Source organism: Lithobates pipiens, unplaced genomic scaffold, assembly GCF_037356315.1.
Source record: "Lithobates pipiens isolate NorthernLeopardFrog02 unplaced genomic scaffold, aLitPip1_a1.2 Scaffold_27, whole genome shotgun sequence".
Taxonomy (NCBI): domain Eukaryota; kingdom Metazoa; phylum Chordata; class Amphibia; order Anura; family Ranidae; genus Lithobates; species Lithobates pipiens.
The window spans coordinates 38,563,404-38,590,458 of NW_027507788.1; the positions used below are offsets into that span (position 1 = coordinate 38,563,404).

General features: G+C 43.2%; 1 protein-coding gene across 1 annotated transcript in view; it reads left to right on the forward strand.

The window, feature by feature from the left end:
• Nucleotides 1-13,762, forward strand: part of ARCN1 (archain 1 coat protein complex I subunit delta) — a 45,510-nt gene extending 31,748 nt beyond the window's left edge. Inside the window, exons 5-10 of the mRNA XM_077456829.1 lie at nt 2,551-2,715; nt 2,868-3,033; nt 3,235-3,382; nt 4,205-4,313; nt 11,323-11,527; nt 13,069-13,762. Coding sequence (XP_077312955.1) covers nt 2,551-2,715; nt 2,868-3,033; nt 3,235-3,382; nt 4,205-4,313; nt 11,323-11,527; nt 13,069-13,158 — 883 coding nt within the window. The 3' untranslated portion in view covers nt 13,159-13,762. The remainder of the gene's footprint in view (nt 1-2,550; nt 2,716-2,867; nt 3,034-3,234; nt 3,383-4,204; nt 4,314-11,322; nt 11,528-13,068) is intronic.
• Nucleotides 13,763-27,055: the final 13,293 nt, after the last annotated feature.

Here is a 27,055-nt window from a genome sequence, read left to right on the forward strand (position 1 = left end):
AACTATGCCATGTTCAAAGCCTTTTAAATCCCTTTTCTTCCCCTTTCTGATGCTCGGTTGTCTTCACCACATCTAGATGCCTAAATGCATTAGGTTGCTGCCATGTGATTGGCTAATTAGCAGTTTTTGTTACCAAGCAATTCAACAGGTGTACCCAATAAAGTGGCCGGTGAGTGTGATCAATATATTATAAAGTTTCATCAAAGAAAGATCCAGTGTAAAACTTTTGAAAAAATAAAAAATAAATCCAGTATAAAAGTGAACATGAAATAAAATTATGATCTAAAGAGTGATCAGCGCAACTTATTAACCGATGTGTATATCCTAAAATGAATGTGTAAATATTGCTCTATAAATATTACTGTGCAGCTTCAGTAAACGATGATATACTAGTAATCCTGTATGGGTAAATATGTGTAAACGCAGTATCTATTAATGATTGCTATTCTCAGTATATGAGTAATGAAATAATTCCATATAATCAGATGATGATAGCGATATAATAGTCCATTAGCTCTGAAAAGTAATAATAAAAAGGTGCAAAAAGTGCTAATGTGCAACAAAGTAACAAAATAAAATCTTCAATAGGTTGTTTCCGATGTGCGATCTTCCTGTGCTCCACTTAGTGCTCTCTATAGTCTTACCTCAATGGGTAAAAAAACGCCAGAGAGATCACTTTGTAGTTTGGGGCCTCCAATGGACCCAGCAACATAGGATGATATCTTTCAAAATGGTGCATTACGAATGATAAGTTTCAAACGGTTGGAAGCTGTCATTCGTAATGCACCATTTTGAAAGATATCCTATGTTGCTGGGTCCATTGGAGGCCCCAAACTACAAAGTGATTTCTCTGGCGTTTTTTACCCATTGAGGTAAGACTATAGAGAGCACTAAGTGGAGCACAGGAAGATCACACATCAGAAAACAACCTATTGAAGATTTTATTTTGTTACTTTGTTGCACATTAGCACTTTTTGCACCTTTTTTTTTTTTTTTATTATTATTTTTCAGAGCTAATGGACTATTATATCGCTATCGTCTGATTATATGGAATTGATTATTTCATTACTCATATACTGAGTATAGCAATCATTAACTTGCTATATAGGATCTGATATTGCACTGCGTTTACGCATATTTACCCATACAGGATAACTAGTATATCATCGTTTACTGAAGCTGCACATAGTTATTCGGTTGCACAGTAATATTTACAGAGCAATATCTACTCATTAATTTTAAGATATACACATCTGTTAATAAGTTGCACTGATCACTTTTTATATCATACCCACTTTAAGTGCACTGTATACACTTTTCAGGTCTAGCAGCAATTTATTTATAAACATACTCGCTCATCGTTCACTTTGATAGGGAGGGATCCCCCTTATTAAATGACATATCGATATGATATAATAACACACATTATAGTCGTAAATATTGTCTAATGCGTTTATGCAACACACAATCTGTAAGACCAGGTTCCTTTATCATACAATTGCCACAATAAAGAGCTTGTTTACCTAAACTTTGTGCTGTATTCTCAATGCTCGTTTTTAATTGTGTATGTAGGCCACAGGTTTAGAGCTGAAGATTTATAAATTACATGTTTTACAAAATAAAGTAGAATGTGTGTAAGAAAGGAAGCAAGAAATATAGTGAGTCAGAAAATAAAGATAGGAGAACATGGTGATAATCACGAGGTGTAGATAAAGATGTTTAGAATAGAGTGCTTTATACCAAGTTATTCCTTGAATAGGTACCACTTTACCAAAGTTTTCACAGCTGTAATGTAATTTCTTCTATGAGACACAGGGAATCAATTTTGTACAACTCTTTTTTACTTGGGGGATTGAACTCCATTTCCAGTGTAAAGAAATCAATTTTTTTTTTGCAGAATTGAGAAGCTGGATAATTAGTGAACTTTTTATGATCTAGTGGTATATCACAATTGGTAAATAACATAATAAGCCATGGGAGAGATTTACTTTCACTTCCAGTTTTGCCTACGGGACAGGAAGCAAAAGGAAATCTCTCCTAAGTGAAGGACATCCTCCCCTAGATGGTGGTTACTGCAACAAGTGTCGCCGCTGAAAAGCTTTCCCTTTATTCTTCTTCTGGGAACAACTCCTGCATTTTGGATTTTCTCTCATTTTAAGTCCTGGTGACAGTGGTCACAAAGACAAACAATTGCAATAACCGCGTACTTCATGTGTCACCTTTAAAGAAGTAGGCCATAGTTTTTCTGAAACTTTGTTGTTTTGATGTCTTCCATGGCTAAATATGCTGTTACATTTGAGACCTTTTGATATGAGATTTTTTTTACCTACTGATGTGCTGGTAAATTTTGTGCTTTAGCAATAAAAACTGACAGGGATGCTAACACTTCTCCACTTACTTCTAAATGGACATGTTGGGGGTTCTCGCATCTAATTGCAGTTCGGGTGCATTTGCAATCTAATCTTTAGCATTGAGTATACTGTATGTGAATAATGGTATACAAAGGACTTGTATTATGAAAATGACTTGGCTGCATTTGTATCATTTTAGGCCATCTGGTTCCAACAAAGCACTAAAACTTGGGGCTAAAGGAAAAGAAGTAGATAACTTTGTGGACAAATTGAAATCCGAAGGAGAAACTATTGTTACTTCATCTGCTGGAAAGAAACAACACGAAGCAACAAAAGTCCTTCCTCCACCAGCCCACATAGATAGGTCAGTACTTTGCAAAGTCTTTCCTTCATCTTTCTGTTCTCTTATAGAAGAGCTTTGCCTTTTTTCTAGTTTTACCAGCTTTCACTGATTTGCCCAAACATCCAAGACAACATTCAGTTTTATTTACCAGATATATTGATCTTAAATTGTAGCGTTCATTTGAAGATTGAAGAGAAGATAACCTTAACCTGCAGTAGGGATGGTGGTCTGCAAAATATGGAAGTCCACGGTCTCATTATGCTTAGAGTGGCTGATGATAAATTTGGAAGAATCCGCGTGCATGTGGATAATGAGGACAAGAAAGGTGTGCAGCTCCAGGTAAGTCTCGTGGAAGAACTGTTCTGAATGAAGTAATGAACCTCACCAAGAGGTGTTGTAGGTTAAGCTCAAAGTGTGTGTGTGTGTATGTGTGTGTGTGTGTGTATATATATATATATATATATATATATATATATATATATATATATATATATATATATATATATATATATATAATTTTAAATTTTTTTTTCCCCATAGACCCACCCCAATGTGGACAAGAAACTTTTTACGTCAGATTCTGTTATTGGACTGAAAAACCCAGAGAAATCTTTCCCTCTTAATAATGATGTTGGAGTCTTAAAATGGCGACTACAGACAACAGATGAGGCCTCAATTCCTCTCACCAGTAAGATTGTAGAATTGTTTATGGATTATATTATAGATATTTTTTGATTTCACTATTTTGACAGAATCATCTAATGGTAAGGTCCACAAGATTCAATTCAAATAAATGTGTTTTTTGTTATCGGTGACAGTCTGCACATACATATGTACAGACTTTTGAACGTTGGTACTCTAGCATGAGAACTTGAGTTTTGGTTGGACCTGAGCATAACCGTAATGGGAAGCTCCTCTGGCCAAAAGGCACTGTGCAGCAGCCAGCAAGGAGTGGACAAATTTCAGTATCGTGAAGTGCTAAAGCTTTGACTGGCAGAATAGCAGAGGGTCAGAACGTTTGGAGGCTGCTACAAGTATATACAACATTCCCTAACAAAGCCACACCTATAACTTTGTCACTTTGATACAAACATTGTTTTTACCACTTACCACATTGACGCTTTTCATGGTGGTTAGATTAAGACAAATGAGTTAACCTTGTGGCTTTAAATGCTGGGGTATGTTCCTGACACTCATCTAAGCAGCTTTCTAAGCTTTAATAAGGTTCTAGAACAAGTCACGTTTAATGTGACATACTACTGCTACCTACTAGCTGCACGATTCTGGCCAAAATAAAATTTATTTGTTTTGCTTGGAATAAAAAAATCATGATTCTTGTGGCGTAAAATCTTTCACATTATACAAAAAAATTGGATTAACTTTACTGGTTAGTGTTTGTTTTTTTTTTTTTTTTTTTTCAGATGCATTAGGTGAAAAAACATGAGGGTTTACAACCCCTTTTTAACAAAATGTACCTCTCATGAAAATACTGTTTTGTCTTTCTTAACAGTTAACTGTTGGCCTTCAGAAAGTGGAAGTGGTTGTGATGTAAATATAGAATATGAACTTCAGGAGGACAAGCTAGAACTGAACGATGTTGTCATTACAATTCCATTGCCGTAAGTGATATACCATATGAATTTAAGTCCAATCTGTTATGTAATAAAAAGGAACCAGTTTTGAGAGGAACATGGATACTGCCATTGTTGACCCCCCCATTGGAAATGTTATTTCCCTAGATGTTATGCTGACCCTCTGGCTTAACTTAGGAGTCCCTGACCCAGAACAAGTATTCAGATAGGAAATTCTGACTTGTATGCATACTTATTTGGGGTCCAAAGGACAACCTTGGAATTGTCGTCAGCTTTGTACCTCTTTCATGACTGGTAAAAGTTATGCACCCCACACTCAAGCTTTTAAACTTTGCATTTTGAATGGGCAAACAACTGTGTTGCGATCAATGATGTTGGGTAACTGTATTATTTCAAACAGTACCAAATGGGGATCGACGATTAAGGTTTTTTCGGTGCTGATACGTTACCGATATTTCGGCCACCTCTCTTGCAGATAGCCGATGATATTTGCTGATATATTGTACATCTAAACTTTTCAAAAATAACACCAATTTTATGCGCAAATCTGGTATAAACGGAACATGTTAATGTTTAATTTTAACATTAAGGGCTCGTTCTTCACGTGAAAACTGATGAGAGAAAAACACACGCACAGATTTTAAAACTGACATCTGTGTGCAGTGCAACATGGTGTGATGAACAAGGTCTAAAAATAAATGGGGAAAAATTAAAGTGCTTTAAAAATAATTTCTCAAATGGCTTCCCAAAACATATAAGATGTATAACTGTTACTAGTGCATTGCACTGATTAAATTTAAATCACTACTGCAGTGCAAAAAGCTAGACAGTAGACAGGACACACTGACACTATTAGGCCCCTTTTACACATGCGGACAGTATGTCCGTATTTCAGCCATCCATTTGCAGATAAAATATGGACATGCATGCATTCCTATGGGATAGCGGGTGTCTGCGGATAAATATCCGCAGACACCCGATAGTCAGTCTCCGCAATGGTCCGATTCTGCAGACGGAGGAAAATACAATTTTTCTATCCGTCCGCAGAGCGGATCAGATGAACACGGACAGACTGTCTGTGTTCATCCGATCCCCCATAGAGGAGAGCAGAGATCTGACAGGGCGGTCCCTGTCACAGTCTAGAGTTCATTTTACATGGTTTCCTGTGGGACACGTTTCCATATTATCTTAATAATCGAAACGATAATCAGCCAACTAATTGATTATGAAAATAATTGTTCGTTGCAGCCCTACCTTCACCCATAGCCTCCCACCTTCATTGGGTTCAGATGTTGATCTTCCCTGCACAGAGTATTTTAAAGTGGCTTTTATTTTAAACAAAAAACATATTAATACTTGCCTGCTCCGTGCAGTGGTTTACACAGAGCAGCCATTGTTCTCCTCCTGGCTTCAGAGTGCCCAAATAGCAAGCTGCAAATTATAGCATAGCGTGCCCCCTATTGCAAGGTAAAAAAAAAACTTCTGCCTTTTTAGAACCATTGACTTCCTGCCCAGGACTACATGTCTCATGAGGGATTGCTCCTCACACCTTCACAAGTTCTCAGGCACTTACTCACATCTATGCACGGTGTACGGAGTTGGAATAGTGAACCCAAACATACCACAGTTTAAGGTATTTGTCCTTGTCGTCTCCCTCTAGTCTGCATCTCCTCCAGAAGTATGACATCGGTTTTAGCTATGTTCAATTTAAAGTTGCAATGGGAGCTGACTCGATCAGGCTCATGAAGGAAAGAGGGGCTGGTAATGTGTGGTTGTGTCACGTACAGTAATAGGTCGTCTGCATATAGGGAGAGCTTACAATGGGCCGATGGGGTGGTGGTACCCTGTATGGATTCGTCTTTATGAATTGCCTGGGCTAGGTATTCAATGGTTCTAGCAAAAATAAGGGGGGATAGAGGGCAGCCCTGTCTGGTCCCATTGGTAATCTCAAATGTCTCCTTAGTGTTCAGTTAGCCATAACTTTCGCAAAAGGTTTGGAGTAGAGGGTGATAATTTATGCCAGCTGACCCTATCGAATGCTTTCTCCGTGTTGCATGCAAGCAGACAGGCGGGGATATGCTTACGCTCAGCATAGGAAATCAGAAGAAGGATCTTTTGTAGTGTTATCCCTGGCCTCGCAGCCTGGGATAAAGCCTACTTGATCACTGTGTACCAAATCAGGGAGTACGAGTCTTTAGTTACCGCAGCTCGCGTGATCTTCCCCTGTTTTGGGAATGACGACTATTCTGGCTTGAAGTAAGTGATAGGATAGGGGGGTGTGTGTCGTCTTCTTCCTTGAGGGCCCGTGCCATGATTGGGGCCAGCTGAGGTGCAAAGGACCCACCTCAGCCGCTTGCAGAGGTAATGTAATAGCAAGCATCTATTAAATAAGACATATAGCTAAAAAAAAAAAAAAAAAAAAAAACCTTTTTCAACTAGTAACAATGCAGATAAGACATAACTCTTGGCAGCGCACTCGGCAGATCCCAGCGGCCCTGTCCAACTTGGGTCACACATCCAATCGTGAGTCGGCACTCCTAGTCAGGGCTCCTGGGATCAGGAGAAGAGAAAAGATATTTCCCACCAGACGGTGGGGGGATGAAGGAGAAAGCATGAAGAAGGTTGCTGTCTTGCCATTGTGAAAAGCTGAAAGGGAAATCACCATCTGTACTTGATTTTTTTTTTTTTTCTTTTCTTTGTAGCTTGCAATGCATCTGTGATGGGTCTAAACTTTTCTCATCAGCAGAGTCATGCAAGCCTTGATGTTGAAGAAATGGGTCCTGTAAATGACGTCCCTTGGGTAGGCTGGATTTGGGTTGCGAAGCCCCAGTGATCTGTGGACACGATCAATTTCAATCGGGGGAATCAGTAGGTTTAACAAGGTTTTGGTGGAATATGGCTGTGACTACAACTGCTAAGTCCTTCGGTGCCACTGTTTCTGGCAGACCACCGATTCTTATAATATTGCGTCTTCTTCTGTTCTCTTGGTTGTCCAGTCCATAGAACAGTTGCTGTATTTGTATGGTGTGTTCATGGAGAATCTCCTCATGGTCAGTGATTTGTGCAACTGAATCATCCACTGTATGTTCAATGTCCTCAATGCGGTGACCTATGTCCCTGCAGAGGTCATTTAGCTCTTGTTTGTACGATTTCTCCAGCCTGTTAATATAGGACTCTCTATCGTTTAGTAGGCAGTGCTTTCATATATGCTTCTATGTCCCAGACATGCCTGGAGCTGTGAGATGTGGGCGAGGGGCTTTCGCAGCAGGGAGAACCGTGCACCGAGCAGGGAGTGTGGTGGATGTCTGGAGCTTACCTGTGAGGCAGCCTGAGCTGTGGCTGCACATAACACCGCCATCTTGGAAGCTGGGGTGGTCCTGAAGTCCGGGCCACGTTTCTAGAAATACTGTCCAATTTCACACTCTTTTTTTTGTGCTCCAGAGGAGCTGTGCTGCTGCCACTTTTGCTCACGGGGAGAGATGAGTGCCGTCGGTGTATCGCTGATTATAACGGCCAGTGCGGGAGCTCAGATGAGACTCGTCCTATCCTGCCATGTGCCAAGCCACGCACCTGCTCTTCCAAACTTGACCTTTTTGCAGGAACCTCCAGCAGCTCGTGTTAATCTTCTGTCAGCCATTGTTTTGCCTTGGCCAATACATCCTCAGAAGAGAAAGAATGATTCTTGCATCGAGGATCTAAAAGACATGCCAGCAGAACATTTTTATTCCCTTAAAGCGTTTAAGGCTATCTCTCATGACCTGCCTGAATATTTTAAAGCCACGTGTGTTGGGTTCTTCGTTCTCTTGAAGAAGCATCTTCAGCACTCACACATGGGTTGACAGATGACACAGATGAGTTGTAATGACTCGCCTCTAGTGTCACTTCCTCTATGGGGAGGAGGGTCTCAATGACATTGGCTACAATGTCCCACTGATCAGCAATAGGACAACTTTATCCTCAGTGTTTTCCTGAATAGATGCTCAGAACTCGCTTCTGTTCATTATTCTTTGCAGCAAGTGAAGTGTTGAATTCCAATGTGTTGATGTGGGTGGCTGCTGGCTAGTTGGCACCCTGCTGTGGGTTGGCTGGTGTGTCCCCCCAAGTGTCGAGGTGGAGGACTCGGAACATGTGTGAGTGGAGGCGTAATGATGCTGTGTGCGTCTCCCTATAGGCCAAAAAGATGGCCACGGCCCGCAGAGACCAATATCGGTAATATCAGTCTAGTTTGTGACTGATAGCAATGTATCGAAAAAATGCTCATATTGGCTCGTAATAATCAGCCGTACCGGTAATCGGTCAATCCCTAGTACCAAATGCTGCATTCTTCCATTCCCTGTAACTGGATTATGTTAAAGTGGATGTAAACCCGATTCATGAAATTTGAGTTGGGCACATATAATTGCAGTGTTTTCTTATCGCTCTTCAAAGCCCTATATCCCGTAGCTGTCTCCTGCCCAGTTCTGTTATCAGCATGAAAAGGTCTGACACAGGAGATAAAAGCAGCCTGAGTTTTGTGTTGGGGAGGATGCTATAAATAAGCAGAGTGCTAAACGATTCAACAAACAGAGCTGAAAATCTCTACATATGGGGAGAGGGGGTGTGTGCCTTTCCTCCTATCGGTGGTCTTGGCTGTATCCCCAGGGTTCACTGCAGTGCTAACCAGGAAGAGAAAAATCTCCTAACATTATCTGAACTTTCTAAAGAATATATATATATAAAGCTGAAGATGGCAGATATACAGTGCCTTGCAAAAGTATTCACTCCAATTGAAATTTCCCACATTTTGTTATGTTGCAACCAAAAACATGATTGTATTTTATTGGGATTTTATGTGACAGACCAACACAAAGTGACACATAATTGTGATGTGAAAGGAAAACGAAAAATGGTTACATTCTTCTTTTTTTTTTTTTTTTTTTTTTACAAATATCTGAAAAGTGTGGCGTGCATTTTTGTATTTCGCCCCCTTAACTAAAATCTAGTGGAACCAGTTGCCTTCAGAGGTCGCCAATTAGTAAATGGTATCCACCTGTGTGTAATTTAATCTCGGTATAAATACAGCTGTTCTGTAAAGCCCTCAGAGGTTTGTTAGAGAACCTTGGTGAACAAACCGCATCATCAAGGCCAAGGAACACACCAGACGGGTCCGGGATAAAGTCGTGGAGAAGTTTAAAGCAGGGTAGGTTTATATAAAAAAAATCCCAAGCTTTGAACATCTCACGGAGCATCATCCGAAAATGGAAAGAGTATGGCACAACTGCAAACCTACCAAGATGTTGCATCCACCTAAACTGACAGGCCGGGCAAGGAGAGCATTAATCAGAGAAGCAGCTAAGAGGCCCATGGTAACTGGAGGAGCTGCAGAGATCCACAGCTCAGGTGGGAGAATCTGTCCACAAGACAACTATTGGTCGTGCTCTCCACTAATCTGGCCTTTATTGAAGAGTGGCAAGAAGAAAGCCATAAGAAGCCTGTGTAAAAAAAGATGTTTATGCTTGCCTATTTTTAGTCTGGTTCATTTAAGTGATTCCCTGTGCCAGTGAGTGGCAGCTGAAAGGAAGAGTGAGTGTTCAACGGCCATAAATTCTGGGAGCTGTGATGTCACTCATAGGCTCCCATGGCACAGCTGTTGTTGGTGCTCCCTCCTTTTCCCTGTAGCCACTACCCTTCACTGACATACAGTATAGGGGAGCTGTGAGATCACGTCACAGTACCAGAGCGGACTAAAAAACTATATAGACACTGGAGAGACAGCAGTGAGGCATGTACAAACTTGCAGCTAACCAAACAGGAGAGATATTGAGGCATACTATGACATAAATGGTCTGAAGTTAGACATGCTCAGACTAGTTGTACAGATCCTTAAGAGACCTTTGAAGCAAATAGGGGCTTTTAGTTTTAGAGAGATGAGACCCATATCAGCGGGGCCGAATGGAACTAAGGTAAAATTATATATTAAAAAGGCATGCTTTAACCTGTTTTATGAGCACACAAAATAAGCTCCACTGCTGATGTTCCATAAAGTAAATGGTGGTACATGTTTCCTATGCAAAGTGAATGACCCCGGGAAAAACTTTCAGTTCTGCCACAGCTAGCAGAGTAGCTTTGTGGTCCTGGCCAGATTTTTTGATGGAAAATCTTGGACTTGCGTGACTAGATGAACCATCCTAATATCTATAAATCTGTACTTTACTCTGTGGAAAAAAAAGGGGGGTGGAGGCAGCGCATACCTTTTTGAAATCTGCCTGAGATGAATATCTGGCATAAGGTAAGAAGGAAAAGAGATCATATGCATGTTGTTCGTGGATAGTTGAAGCCGGCCAAGGAAGTGCACAATAAGATCCCCACCCATTTACACCACAGGCCCGGCCATCACTATCGTAGTTCAGCTAAACTCCATTATGACTGCCCCCCAGTGGCTACATGTTGAAAATGCAGAGATGGTTATTAGTATATTAAAGCCTGAATTGTAATGTCTTAGGATGTCTCATCAGTAGCGGTTTCCCTCCTGGCCTATAACCAAATAGCTGCTAAGCAGTAGCTCTCCCATCCTGGGTGGATGTTATGACACCATCCTAGTCACACGCCGTAGGTGTTGCACTGTGGCACAAAATGTCACTGCTGTGTCCACCGTACTGCTCTGGTGACAGTGAATTTAACAAAAAGTGTAAACTTTTTATTTAATTTTCTTCCAAAATAGTGGTGACAAATTACAACCAATCACAGTGATAAACGCAACCATACACCATGAATGAAAGCCATTGTGTACAACTGTCATGTAAGCACTGTGATTAATCACAGTGCTCACATGGTACCATCACTGGCCGTTACAATAATCGGTCATCCACAGTGTATGGTGGATTCTTGCGATGCAATTATGGGAGGATGTTATATCATGTCCACACAAGATGGGAGAGCTCGCACTCCACTGTCATTTGTCAATAGGCCGGACAGGAAGCAGTTTAAAAACAAAAAACAATCCTTCCTTTTTTTTTTTTTTTTTTTGTTTATGATTTATTATCTTTCTTTATTTCAGGCCAGGAGTTGGGGCTCCAGTGATTGGAGACATAGATGGAGACTACCACCATGATACCCGAAGGAATATATTAGAGTGGACACTTCCGGTCATTGACAGCAAAAACAAAACTGGAAGTCTGGAATTCAGCATTGCTGGTCACCCTAATGATTTCTTCCCAGTATCAGTGTCTTTTGTGTCCAAGAAAAACTACTGCAGCATACAGGTAAGCTTTCCCCACGCTACTTTAATTTGTCACGCTTTTTTTTTTCCTCCAGCCTCAGGTCTGTAGCCAGCTGAACTTCATGGTGGGGAGGTAGGACAGATCGCTGGCATGCTCTACATGTCTTCCCTCTGCCGTGATGGCAGTTCGGACTTGTAGTAATGTCATGTAAATAGTAACAACCCTGGGTGAGGCAGCTGTGCAAGCAGAGCTTTGTGCAAAAAGAAAAACATTTGGATTCTCCTGCAATTCTGGTAAAGGGGGCAGTGTAGATTCTGGGGATGATGTGCATGACCATGTTTTAATAACCTAAATATGGGTAAAAAACGTGGTTTTGGGCTTTTAAATGGACACAAAGGGGTTAATTTACTAAAATCAGAGTACAAAATCTGGTGCAGCTCTACATAGAAACCAATCAGCTTTTTTATTTTTTTTTATTTTTTTTAATCTTGTCAAAGCTTTATTGAATAAGCAGAAATTAGAAGCTGATTGGTTACCATGCAGAGCTGCACAAGATTTTGTGCAGTCTCCAGTTTTAGTAAGTCAACCACAAACATTGTCTATATAATTAATGCAGTGGTTGTGTTTTTCACATAAAGAATATTGTAGCGTATAGGTGCATTCACCGATGGGACTGATTTCACAACCTTTGGTCACGTTCTAATTTTGCGTGGAAATTTTTGCCTGTAGCTTGCAGGATGTGTGCAGCCCAAGCCTGTTGGGTAGGTTTTTAATTTTAGAATTGGTAATGCAGAGCAATAAGCCATAATGTTGAAGATACGAGGTAAGACAAGTGGATTAATTTACTATGTTAAAATGATTAAGCAATGAACAAAATATAGATCTAAAACATGCAAAAATGTAACCATTTACAATGTAATTAAATGAACTGTTAGTGGAGTGAAAATACATTAAACAATGAAAGAGGAAAAAAAGGGTGATGTCAAAATTTTGTCATGTGAACAGTGAAACCTTATTGATTTATTCACTTAAAGTATTCCTAAACCCACAACAGTAAAATCGGTCTGTATATGCGGTAAAGCATGCTAGTTATACTCACTGTGGTACCTAAGGGGTTAATCTTCCGCATTGTGTAAAAAGGCTGTTTTATCCTGTCTTCTCTGATCCTCCCCTTCTCCCAATCCATCTGCTGATAGTATGGAGCCTTGGAGGCATTCTCCGGTTTATGTGTATTGCTAGATAGTGTGGTGTTTTGGGAGGGTGCAATGTCATCAGCACATGGCCAGTCAACACTGTTCAGACAGAAGGTCAGGGATCATGCCGCCTCATAGAACAGTTGAAGGAGAATGAAAACTCCTCCTACAATCTTTAACCAGTGCTCAGATGAAAGTTACCTATTCTCATAAGCCATATATAGAAGACTTGTATTTAGCAGTTTATTTACTGAAATAATTTCATTTCTGTGTACTGTGGAAAACCAGATATAATGAATGCAGGGTCCTGAGGTTAGTAACACTTCAGGATCTCTTATGGCTAATCAATGTTTTTGCATCTTCCAATTTTTATTTATTTTTTATTTTTAGGTAGCCAAAGTGACTCATGTGGATGGGAACAGTCCTGTGAGGTTTTCAACTGAGACGGCTTTCCTTGTGGACAAATATGAGATCCTGTAAGGATGGTGGTGTATTTTCCACAGATTATCTTCAGGATCAGGATGGATAGAAGCTTCTATAGGATTTTTCTGTATGTCTTGAAGGCGAGCAGAAATCCCAAATATGAACTATCCTGCAAATTCTGTGCACTCCTTTACCAGAGAGGGATCCAGAATTTTGTTATTTCTAATATTTTTATTCCTTACTTTAGGGCAATACATTTATGTTCTCCTTTTGGCAAGAATGAAGACCATATTCCTTCAAGCACCCAAATATTTGAGGGGTGCTTCTATTCTATTTCAAAGAAAGTAAATTTATGCACCCGTGTCCTGTTGTCAGCAACAAGCGTCTGTTTTCTGGAATATTCTTTTTTTTTTTTTTTATGCTATAGCTTATTTTGATGGAAAATTTAGGAAGGATTTTTGCAGGCAAGGGATGACACAGCCAACCAAATGAAGTAGGGGTGGATAACCAAAGCAGGGACAAAGAAGGATTGGCAGGACCCTTTTTTTTTTTTTTTTTTTTTTTTTTCTTTTGTAACCCTGTATAACTTCATAGAGAATATACACATTCCAAACCACATTGAAATACTGTTCTGTAATTAAATAAATGCGGTGAGATGGAATGTGTGTTGTGTTATTTTTATACCGTGATCTCTGCCAAACATTGGTTATAAATTTGTTGTTCCAACTTCTTCCTAATAACCAGTTTGTTGCAAGGCCATTCTTAATCATTTTAGCTTTTTAGGAAGTTCTGTTTAAGTACTGTACTGTCACGTAGAAGCACACCATAGTTGTGTAAATTTTCATTCATGGCTCAATCACACCAGATTCCTTGTCATGCATTTTGCTGCAACTTCCAGTCCAGGTAAATGCATAGATGTGAAAATCCATTGTTTCTCTGAGCAGTTTATACCATTTTTTTTGCCCTGCATTTGGAAAATATCTGCATTTTGGGTGTGTTGGACTGCTCTTTTGAAGTCTGCATTTAGGGTTCAATGCACATCAAAGCAGCATGTTTAATTGATGTGTTTGGTGTGAAAAGTTAATAGCAGTGCTTTTCAAAACTGTTCTTGGGGGCCAATAACAGTCATGTTTTCATGATCTCTTCTCAGAATAGTGCATAAAATATTAGTGCGTTTGATGTGAACATTTACTGTTTAAACTCATTGCTTGCTGTGTTAGTGAACAGTTATAGAAGGGTTGAAATGTTTAGCTTAGGCAAAATAATACCCTGTGTGATTGGGCAATAATAATCTTAGCTTTATAGCCACCTTCATCCTGACCACGTAAAAAAAATTGCTTTATATTTCCCTTAATCACTTTTGTCCATATACCAAAACTTTCAGATTAGGATTTAAGAACCTTTTCTGTGAAAAACACTGATGCACGCAAGGAAGCCCCCTTAATAAATTTTTTTTTTTTTTGGGGCTGTTGCTTTGGGATAAAGAAACCTATTAAGAATTGGCTGCCAATGTATGATAATGCAGTAAACAGATGGGAAGGGGTTCTGAAAAAAGTACTGCACTATTACATATTACAGCTGTCAGCGCTGGAGGCAGGTATCATTGTCTCCTTATTATAGATATTTAAAAAAAATCATTAGTAAATTCTAGTGTTAAAAACGAATCTGAAAGTGTGTGATGTTTGAGAGCAAACTGCTTTTTTTTTTTTTTTTTTTTTTTTTAACGCCATCCAGTGTTGCGTACGTATATCAGCCTAATTCCTGGGATAACCTACCAGCAGTTAAAGTATCAAATAATCCATATTCCTCATTTCATGGATGTGGACTTAAAGATGGAAATGCAGCGTTAATTTGCTTCTCAACCAAACTAACATTTTTATCTGAGGTCTTGAAAATCCACCCTTATCGGCCACCCTGTTTCCTATATCACATGACCGCAAACTAGGGCTCTATGAATAAGTCGAGCACTCGTGCATTATGTTTAAATTTTGTCCTTTTATCAAAGCAAACCTGACTTACTACAGTGCATTACTTAAACAATACAATCTCCTTCCAGCTTGGGCAGACCAAAACAGTGTGATACAAGTAACTAATTTACTTTCCACTGAATTTGACCTTGATAATAAACTATTATGTGGTCCAGTTTGGGAGTAGCCAAGTTCCAGCTAGGTGTTTTATACCTGATAGAAGCCTGAGCTGACAAGTTTTGCCTCTCTGCAGCCCAGGACCCACTGAGGGTAAAACAGTACCGAGGGGTAGGAGAAACACAAGTGCCAGTCAAGCTTGATGATAGAACTGGCAGCACATCAGGCCTGGAACAGGGATTCTGCAGGGCAGACCAGGCTGAGTTGGGGAGGAACTCCACCTGCACTGCAAGTTTAGGAAATGTGATTTCTCAGAACTCCCAAGCCTGTGGCATGAACCCACTGTGATAGTTGATGCAGGTGACAGCCAGGACAGGCACTTGATGGTAACGTAGAGCCGAATCTGAGACGAGAGCGTGGCCATATGGGTAGCAGACGTCAGCAGCAGGTGTGCAATGGGCTACAGAAGCGTAGGCAGGATCAAGGTCGTAAGCAGAGCCGGGGGCAGAATCCAGGATCAGGGTCAAAGACCAGCCAGGTCAGCAATGGAAAAGCTGCATACAGGAACAGCTGAAGACCAGTCAGCATTGTCACTGGATAACCGAGGAATTCTCTGACACTAGGGAAGTATAGCTAAGTATTTTTCTTTAGGCCTTTCTGCAACCCTTTTTTAATGAGAAGAGCATTTTGAAAATAAAACCATTTTATAAACGTAAAATCGGTTCTCTGCGTCTTTTTGCTTAAAACCATTTGTAACCGCATGTTATCAAATCGGGCCTGAACTCAAAAAGTAAAGACATGCTTTGTTATAGGGAAAATCCAGAAATGTAAATTTGTGTCTAAGCTAGACTCTGAAAAATGTATATTTTATCTCTTATGTTCCTTCTGAGAAATGGCCGTACACTTCCTGGTACAAAAGTGTGCCTATAGCCTTATGGCTGTATATCTGCAATGTGAGATCCAAAGTACAGGGGTCGGGGGGACTTAATTCACGGGGAGCCTACAGCCAATATCGGTAAATAGTCCTTTTGACTCTAGCCTTTCTTTTTTGGGCACTGCTTTGAGTTCAGATCCTTAATGAGGACCTTTCTACTTCCTCTATCAAATATCACAAAATTTACATGTAAACTTTCGTGTGTGTGTATGTATATGTGTGTGTATGTATATGTGTGTGTATGTATATGTGTGTGTGTGTGTATATGTGTGTGTATATGTGTGTGTATATGTATGTGTATATGTGTGTGTATATGTATGTGTGTGTGTATATATATATATATATAATGTATATGTATGTTCAGCATAACGTGTACAGAGCTCAGATTGATATTATATTTCTAAAAGACAAGCACCATATTCATATACAGTATATTCATGACGTTTGGAAAAGGGAATAACCTTTTCTTTCGTTCACTCACTGACACAGCTCCAGTAATCTTGACCGTAGGGTTATTACACCACCTTCAGGAGAGGACTAGGCAGAACATGTAATAAATGTGAAAAACAGAACTTTACAGTTCTTCTCAGGGGGAGGTCCCTCTGGCAATAACCCCTCAGTCTGCTTCCTGCAGCTCAGTTTTTTCTACCTAGTGAAGAAGGACCTAGGCTCCCTGCGGGGCCATCGGTCCTGGGAATTTTTCAGTTTTTTTTTTTTTTTTTTTTTTTGCCTTTTGCGCAAGATTTTAAGATCCAGTGATCTGCTATCAACAGCCGGCTGAGTGACAGGCTAGATAATATAGATCCTTGTAGTCTCCCCAGCCTGGCCATCGAGCGTGTGCAGACCCTAGCTACGCACTGCGTCGGCCATGACATTTCCCTCAGGCTCCATGGGTGGCCGGTGAGCGCAACGCTCTGGGGCACACACGACTGGACTACAGATGTCTTTGTTACAGTGTGCCGTGGCCAGCAGCCACCCCGTACTGTTCGGGAGTGGGTCTGTGATGGGATGTCCCCAGCTCTTTCAGATGGTAAGTACAGCTCTTCCGGCCTCGGCAGGATTGAGCAGCTGGGCATTCCCTGGGAGGTCGATTAGGGGGCCCCTTTCCTCCCTCTTCTCTCCCTGTCCCTATCCCCCCCCCCCCCCCGTGGGGGATGCTGCATGGCTGGGCTGCTGAGCGGTGTGTGTAGCTGTAGCCAGGGTTTCTCCAGGGGGCTCTGATCCTGGATTGGCGGTTGTGCTGGTGGTCTGTGGTCTCTCCGCTGGTTTCTGGGGGTCTGCATGTGCTGCCGCCATTTAGCGCTGTCTGCCGCCATTATCTCTGTTCATTCACTGTGTACAGTTACTTGTCGGCCATTTTCTGAGAGTCTTTGGGGAAAGTATGGCCGGGGGCCATTTTCCCTGTGATTGTCCCTTATACAGGGCAGCCAGCGGCCATTTTATTGTAGCTCAGCGCAGTTTTTATCCTCAGCGCTAGTCCCTGGAGCTCAGCACAGCATGTGTGTTTTTTTTTTGCTCTGGACACAGGCACCTGTAATAGAACGGCGCAGCACTTGGTCGGGGTGGTCAGTCCTGCAGTGGGGGCCCCTCAGTCTGTAGCAGCTAGGAGGGTGGGACTGTGCACCTTTCCTAAGTCCCCAAGGGTGGCAGACAGGGTGGATCAGCATGGCTTCAGAAACTGGTGTTTCCTCCCCAGAACTCCCTGCAATTGCAACCACACCGGCGCAAAGGGGGGTAAAAAGCGCCCCCCCCCCCCCCCCGGTCCTCCGGGGAGAGCTCAGACTCTGGCCCCGCAGTGACTGGCCACCCCTGCTCTGATAGATCAGATGACGCTGACCAGGACTGATCGGACAGTGAGGAAGATTGCCCGTCCGGGTCCACGCAAGACAAAGCGCTAGTTGGTGCACTTATTACAGCTGTGCGTGATACCCTGAAAATTCAGGATACAGCAGGATCCTCTGCTGAAGAAGCGATCCCTTTTGGGTCCCGTAAGCCAGTCCATGCACCTAAAGCATTTCCGTACCTGACTTATTTAGATAAGTTCATATACAAGGAATGGGGAAGCCCGCAACAGACCTTCTCGGTTCCTAAAAGAATGGCAGTGCGCTACCCCTTTCGAGGAGAGCCTTCTTAAAAAAAAAAAATATTTAAAAAAAATGGTCGGCTCCTCCGGTCGTGGACCCCCCAGTATCCAGGTTAAACAAAGTAACCACGATCCCGGTAGAGGGGACTTCTGCATTTAAGGACCCTACTGACAGGAAGGTCGAGGCAGTGGCCCATTCCTTGTTTACGGTTGTGGGGTCAACAGTACGACCAGTACTGGCCACAGCACTAGTGTCGCAGACACTTGCTGAATGGGCAAAACGTTTGCACCGTGAATTGGAGGAGTAGCGTGGAACTAGCAGACCAGTTACGTTTGATGCAACCCTGGATACGCTTCCCTTGCACTCCAGGACTTCAGTGTCAGCAGTGGTGCTGCAGCTCCTGATTTGGCTAAAATGCTGGTCCGCGCACCAGGCTTCCGAAAGCCTTGGCTGATCTACCCTTCCTTGGTGAGCGGCTATTTGGAGCCTCATTGGATGACATTAAGAATGTCACAGGTGGGAAGAGCACCTTGCTCCCACAGGCGAGGAAGAATAAGGAGCCACACCGCAAGCAAGGGTCAGGAAAGGGGGTAGGGACGAGCGATCGCCCCCCCCCCCCCCCACACACCAAAGAACCTTGTCCCCATGTTGATGAGGACATGGGCCTCTTCCGACAACCCTGGCTGTTGGTTGTCAAGGTCTTCGGTGGGCTTATTGGAATCCGGAAGCCCCCTTTAATAAGAGGACCCCTACCCTATGTGAATAAGTATGGGGTACCCATTCACCTGAGGGAATAAAAGTGTCAATAAAAACACACTGGACAGGTCTTTAAAGTAATTAGGCAGCTCCGGGGGTCTTCTTCCAACTTCTCTGCTCTCTTTGGCCTCTTCTCCAGCTGTCCGGTTCTTCTTCTTTCCGGCCTCTTCTCCCGCTCTCCGGTTCTTCTGCTGGGCTCCTCCGCTATCTTCTTCCAGCTTTTTTGCTAGCGTTGGCCCGGTCTTCTGCGTAGTCCTTCTTCCCTCTTCTCTTCCTCCCAATGTTGACACAGCGCTCTCTCCCGCTGTAATGTCATGTGAGTGGTGTGCAACGACTTATATAGGCATGGGGTGTGGTTACCGCCCTAGTAGTCATCAAAAATAAACCCAGGCAGTAAATGGTGCGCAACAACTTATATAGGCATGGTCACTGAGGATATCACCCGGTGACCCTGCCCTTTGACATCATAGTCCCGGGGCGCGGTCCATGGGTGACATCCTCAGTGACTACTCTAAGTTGTTGCGCACCATTTACTGCTGGGGGTTTATTTTTGATGTCTCCTAGGTTCTCCTAGTTGACTTGTAGTGCCTAGTGGTTTTTTCGATTATTAAATAACACCCTCCCACCTGCAGAACCTATGGCGTAGGTCTTCCAAGGCATTTGCCCTGACCTCGGCTAAATCGCTCCTGACCTCTTTTATATCCAACCCTCGAGTGCCAGATAGCCTATCCCGCCAGATGCAACACCCCTGGTCCTCCCGGAACCTTTTCCATCTGAGATCTCTGGTGGATCCCAGATCTAGGAGACTACTGACTTACACTGAACTCCAATCCCGGTTTGACCTCCCCCGGCAGAGCTTCTATAGTTACTTACAAATCCGTCACTTTGCCCAGACCATCTCATCAGACCTCCGTTTCTCCCCGCCTACCATGTTTGAAATAGTTGTCTCATCAGGTACGGCACAGAAGGGGATGATCTCGGATATTTATAAAATAACGCCTTTCCTATGGGTCTTAACGGCAAACATGCATATATGCTTAAATGGGAGGAGGCTCTGAGTGAAGTGTTCACGGAGGAGCAATGGCGGGTGATTTGGTCACAGGCATCCAAGAGCTCCATGTGTACGCTCTACCGGGAGAATGCATACAAAATATTGTTCTTCTGGTACATGACCCCGGATGTCCTGCACGCTATTTATCCTTCTACAACAGACCGGTGCTGGCGCTGTGTGGGGCATAAGGGCACCCTCTTGCATATATACTGGCAATGCCCTCGTATAGTCCCTTTCTGGACGGAAGTCCGTACGCTCTTGGCCAGTATCCTGGACCAACCCCTGGACTTGAACCCAAAGCACTTTTTACTGGGAGTCCCTTTCCCCAAATTGTCCAAATCCCTACAGAAGTTATCTTGACCGCAGCGAGGTGTCTTGTTGCTCTCCACTGGAAAAAAACGCACCCCCCTACCCCGGACGCATTATACGCCCGCATTAGAGATGTGGAGCTTATGGAGAGGATGACCGCCAGGATACAGGACCGGCTGGAAGCGCATGACGTAGTCTGGAACCCCTGGAATCTTAAGGACGATCGACCCTGACAGGCAAGCGGAAATTTTCGGATGACTACCCACCCCTACCCCCTCCTTTTCCTCTCTACCTTTCTTTCTATCCTTTGGTATCCCTTTCTTCTCTCTTTTTTTTTTTTTTTTTTTTCTTTTCTCTTTTTCCCTTCTTCCTTTCTCTTATGCCTATCACTCTTCCAGACCCCCCCCCCCCCCCCCCCGAGGGGGGCTGTTTGATTGGGTTAAAGTGTATTATAAGTGTCTTACACTATTAGTTGACACATGTATCCTCGGATTGCCACTCTTGACTGGTGGTTAAGTCTTGAGGATTGGTTTATTACTGGTTGGACTGTATCCCTGTTTTACATGTGTTGCAGAACATGCTGTCTGTGAATAGCTCTACCTGGCCTGGCTTGTACCTGCTCCAGGTGGCTATATTACGTAGGCCAATATGCTTTTATGGTATGTTCTCCCCTGTAATTTTTCTGATCTCTTTCTTTCGCTCCCCCAATGCTGAACCGAAGTGTTTGACGTGTAATGTTTCACTTTAAACTAATAAAAAGTTATTTGACTAAATAACACCCATTGTCACTGTATAAACACCAACTTTACACAAAAACTGATATTGAGCATTGAAAGAAAAAGCCACACAGTGTTGAGTATAAAATCTTTTATTCTGTGCACATTTGCATGTACGTTTTTAAAACAAATTTTTCATAAAAACACCAATTATTGGTTATTTTTTTTATTTTATTAAAAAATTTTAGGGTACATAAACAGGCATGTTTCAAAACATAACATACACAACTCAGGAACTTACAAAGTTCAACATTGAAACACTGAAGGCAATATCAGACATTATAGTGAAAAAAAAAAAAAACATGTAAAAAGTGCTGCGCAAAAAATGTATTAAATGTCCATAATCTATGGAAGACAATCCGAAAAGGTGCAAGTGGATAGATGTAGATCGATAGATCTGTTATTCAGTGATCCCTTCACCACATAAAAGGATGGCCTCTCACCTCCAACCTTCGACCTAAAAGGTCACTATTCAGTAAACGATCGTCAGGATCCACACATCTTACGACCATCAATCTATTGCCAATCACTATAATGTGAACGAACGGTGAAGCAAACAGGTCCTAGTATCATGGAAATATCGGGATCTGAAGTTTCAAAAGGTCAAAATATCGCCCTCAAGCTGAGTGCTAGGCATCCAGACAACAATGTGTATCAATCCGATGTGATGGCTGCGGGTAACGGCGTGCGTGACACCTGACCCCTCGTACGCGTTATGTCCGTAGGTGGGACTTCCTCAGCACAGGGCAGGGTGTACCCAGACGGCCCGCAAATGTGTATAAATAACTATAGGAACCCACAGTCTGCCTAGCGGTGAACCCGGAAGCCACGGCCTAATCACCGCTATTGGCTCCAATTGCATACACTGGTGACAAGGGTAACATAAAAGTATAAAATATAAACATTAATAATCAGTTAAAACGTAATGTATAAGAGAGGAGCTAAAACGCCTAAAAGGTATATAGGAGACAAAAACCTTTCACTTAAAGGGATACTCTAGACTATAAAATCAAATTACACTTACAAGTGTAAGACGTCAGCCCGCAACCATCAAATAGGTACATAATTATCAAATACGTACAAAAAAATAATAATAAAACATATAAAAAAATTATAGAAAATCCTCTATTAGAAATGAAACAATTAAGATCAAAATCAACGTTCATTCCAGCAGGAGTCATAACTTTAGTCTCAAAAATACAATACAATTCTCTGTGACTCAACTGCTGGATATAGTGGCCACCTCTCCAATGCCGAGGGACTTTCAATGCCCCAAAATTTCATACATTTGAGGTCCTTGTTGTGACACGTCCTAAAATGCAGCGATACACTGAGTCTTGACACCCCTTTTTATATTACTGATATGCTCTCCCACCCTTGCATGTAATGCTCTGGATGTGTGCCCTACTTATTGTAGCCACAGTCGCATTCAAGCATATAAACTACTCCTTCGGAGGCGCAAGTAATTAAACTTTCGATTTTTTTACTGTTTACCTGTAACAGTGGCCACAAAGTCCTTCCGTCTCTTAATATTTTTGCTAGCATTTTTACGCATGGCACACCTCCCACAACCATAAAAGCCAGAGAAAAAATTAAATAATTTATTGTCTGCAATTTTAGGTGGGTCAATGACACCAGGTGGCAAACTATCATGAAGGGAGGGCGCTTTACAGTATATAAATGCAGGCCGATCTGGAAGAACAGGTCCTAGGATCCTGTCTGACTTCAAAATGGGCCAATATTTGGCTATAATTCTCTCCATTTTCTTGTGTTGGATACTATAGTCCATCACAACTTTAAAACCTGAGGTGGTGTCGGCAGTTCCGACATTGGTAATTTTATCAGCCACAATAGACTTTCTATCTATAAGTCTAACGTTTTCAATTTCCGCATTGATTGTAGATTGGGACTGTGATACAAACTCCTCCTCCAACGTACAATTACGTTGGAGTCTAATAAATTAGCCCCTTGGAATATTACACAGCCATGACCTATGATGACAGCTATTTAATTTAAACTTCAAGGTCCAAAAACGTAATCTGCTGATGGTCTATGTTCCACGTAAACTGGACATATCACCTTCCCAGATCATTATTAAGTCATCAATGTACTTCTTATAACACAGTAACTGGGGTGGACGATCTTGAAATATAACTTCTTCCTCCCAGTGGGCCATAAATAAATTGGCCACACTGGGAGCAAAACACGCGCCCATTGCCACACCTCTTGTTTGTAAAAAATAGTCACCATTATACCAAAAATTATTAAGCAAACAGAACTTCAAGCTTTCCAATAGGAATGCAATATGCTCATTAGGAAAATCAGTAGCTGAAAATGTTCATTCAGACATTATAGTGTCCAAAATGTCTTGATAGTGCTTTCATCAGATGGGGTGATGTCACCCATGTAGAAGCCAAATTTTGAAGATGCACACGAATAGGTAGTCCAAATGGGTAATGTCAACATGTGCTATCTCCCATCATGGGGGATCAATGGTCGTGTTTTGGGGGTGCAACCCCTTCCTCTCACCTACTAGAGTCATGAGGAAGGGGTTGCGCCCACAAAACGCGTACATTGAGATCCCCTGATGGCAGATAGCTGATGTTGACACACCGTGTGCATCTTCAAAATTTGGCTTTTAAAATGTACAAATAATAAAACTAGAATCTGGTCATCTAAAAAGAAAATGAACATGATCGATTTTGCTTTAGGGGAAAAAGGGATTATATTCTCCCCAAAACATTGATCATGTTCTTCATTTCATGCTGCATGATGTCAAGGCGATTGTGCATTGCGTCTATCTCCCCAGTCCACGCCATGATTTTGGTAATGAGGGTTTGGGCGCTGGCCCTAGTAAAAGGTTCCGCCGCTTCCCCTTCCTCAACCAGAACATCACCTAAAATTGATAAAAAAAACATGTATTTAGAAATATGCAGGCATATATAGATTACCTGAGGCTGGGGTGTCAGACACTCACCTGATGGGGTGCCCATGTCACTCACTTTCTCCACTTCTCCTTCCTCCACATCCTGGGGGGGGGGGTCCCCGCTGGCTTACTTTCCAATCAGGTTGGCGTGGTCAGGGGTCCCTCGGATCCTGTTGTCTGAGTCTTTTCTCCACTATGAGAATGAAACAAAAGGTATACTTAGCACACAGATATTTGAGTCCAGAAATAGGAATATGAAACATTGCTTTGAAGTGGTGTACAATTGTCTTTTTGGGAAGAGATCCAAGTTGTAGACATGATTAAAATTCCCTTTTTACTAAGCTGCAATAGGGGGCTGGCAACACGGGCAGAGTTTGACACATGCGCAGTGTCTAAAAAGACGGTCAGAAGTCCCTGAGGTCAGGAGCAGCAACAGATGTTGTGTATGTACCCAGTCTGTGGTACTACAACAAGATGCGTTTTCTGGATGACCAGATGGAAGCCGGGGAATCATTTTCGACTCTTCCAGCCCCCCTGCCATCCAGACTTCCATCCACCCTTCCTTCAACCCCAGCTGAGGCTTCCGAGGACCAACCTGGGGCTTCCATCCAGGAAGAAATTGAGGAGCCCAGATGGAGCCAGGTATAGTATGTTTAAACATATTTTCTCTTATATTCACCGACCGACACAGCTCATCTCTGTAACAAAATGGTGTGTTAGCCCTATCACTGGAGATTACTAGGCAAAGTTGTATTACAACACTTCAGAACTTTTAGTTCCTCCCAGGGGGCGGTCCCTAGGCTACAATCTCCACAGTCTGCCCTAGCAGCCTTAGTTTTATTTTACCTAGTGAAGGAGATACACCTAGCGACCCTGCAGGCCCATAGGTCTGTGTTTTTTTGATGCAGAAGCTTGGCTTTTTGCGAAAGATGAATGATCCTGTGATCTTTTATCAACAGCCGGCTGGGTGACAGGCTGGTTCGCTTATCCTTGTCTCCCCAGTCCGGCCATCGAGCGTGTGCAGGTCTCAGCTACGGCTCGGCAGGCCATGACATACCTCAGGTCCAGAGGTGGTCGTGAGCTTTTATGCTCCGGGGCATACATATGACCGGGCTACTGATGTCTGCGTCACAGTATACCGGGCCAGTAGACTTCCCTGTACTGATCAGGAGTTGGCTGCAATGGAGTGTCTCCCAGCTCTTCAGGACTGGTAAGTACAGCTCTCCCTGTCTCGGCAGGGTTGAGCAGCTGGGCATTCCCTGGGAGGTCGATTCGGGGGGCCCCCTCACCCCTCTCTTCTTTCCCCTGTCCTTAACTCCCCTCCTCCCCCCCCCCAGGGGGCTGTACATGTACTGAGTGTGTGTGTGTGTGTGTGTGTGTGTGTGTGTGTGTGTGTGTGTGCGTGCCCTGGGCTCTCACCTGGGTTCTGGCTGTGCTGGGGTGCCTGGGTCCTGTGTGCTTTAATCCCGGAGGGTGCTTGTGAGGTTTGCCCCTGTGTTGGTGCAGCTCTGTGTCTGCCACACATTTTCTTTCTGCCTCTCGTGGCGCTGGCTGGTGGCCATTTTCAGTGTGGGCAAGGGACAGCATGCTTCTGGGCTTCAGGCGGCCATTTTCCCAGTGATTCCCCATTCAGAACACTGGCGGCCATTTTCTTGAAGCCGGACCACTATTTTGTGCTCTAGCAGCAGCTCCTGTGCCCTCAGCTTCCTTTTTTGTCGTCGGAGAGCGCTGGGAGGCCCTTTGTGTAATCTGGACACGTGTATCAGATCGCTCAGCGATCGTTCACCGATCGTGCTGACGGATTGCCACCAACACAGCTTTGGTTCCTCTGCGTCTGGGAGCGCTAGGGATCTACAGGCACTTCTGTAAAACAGCGCAGAACTCCTCAGGGCGGTGAGTCCCGCGGGTTAGAACCCCTCAGTCAGCGGCAGCAAGGAGGATGGGACTGTCACTGTCCTAAGTCCCCTTCGGTTGGCAGACAGGGTAGGGTCAGCATGGCTTCAGAAACTGAGGTTTCCCTCTTTTGTCTTTCAGGACAGGACACTTGAGACCTCGGCTCCTCCCTTCTCAGGAAACACCACCACCACCAGATCTTTAAAACCATTCCTTCCCTCCAGCCCTTCAGTTTTGGTGTTTCCTCCGGAGAGGAGACCTCGCTAGGAACCTGGTTTTAATTCAGCTGGGGAGGCTGAGTCCAGTTTTCTCTTCTATTCACCGACCGACACAGCTCCTCTCTGTAACTAAATGGGTTTGTTAGCCTGCCATTAGGAGAACTAGGCAAAAATTGGAATACAATACAAAGAACTTTAGTCCCGCCCCGGGGGGCGGACCCTGTGCTAACAACCCTCCCTGCTGCCCAGGCAGTTTTATTTTGCCTAGTGAAGGAGAATGACCTAGGAACCCTGCGGGCCCTTTGGTCCATTTTTTTGATGCAGGTTTGATGTTTTTGCGCAAGATGAAAGATCCTGGGATCTTCTATCAACCGCTGGCTGGGTGACAGGCTGGTTAAGTTATCCTTGTAGTCTCCCCAGTCCGGCCATCGAGCGTGTGCAGGCCGCAGCTAAGGCTCAGCAGGCCACGACATACTTCAGCTCCAAAGGTGGTCGGTGAGCTTCAATGCTCTGGGGTATAGATATGACCGGGCTACTGAAGCCTGGATCACAGTATACCGGGCCAACAGCTACCCTGTAACTGCGCAGGAGTAGGTCTGTGATGGAATGTCTCCCAGCTCTTCAGGACTGGTAATTACGACTCTCCCTGCTTCGGTGGGGTGAGCAGCTGGGCATTCCCTGGGAGGTCGATTCGGGGGCCACCTCACCACCTCCTCTTCTCTCCCACATCCCTATCTCCCCTCCTTCCCCCCCCCCCCTCTGGGGCGGGTGGCTGCATGTGCTGCGGGCAGTGTGTGTGTGGGGTTCACTGGGTCTCTCACCTGTAGGAGGCTCTGCGGCTAGCGTTGGTCCTGGTCCCAAAAGGTGTCTGTGGAGGTGTTCTTGCTGAATGCAGGCAGCACTGTTCTGTGATTTTTTTTTTT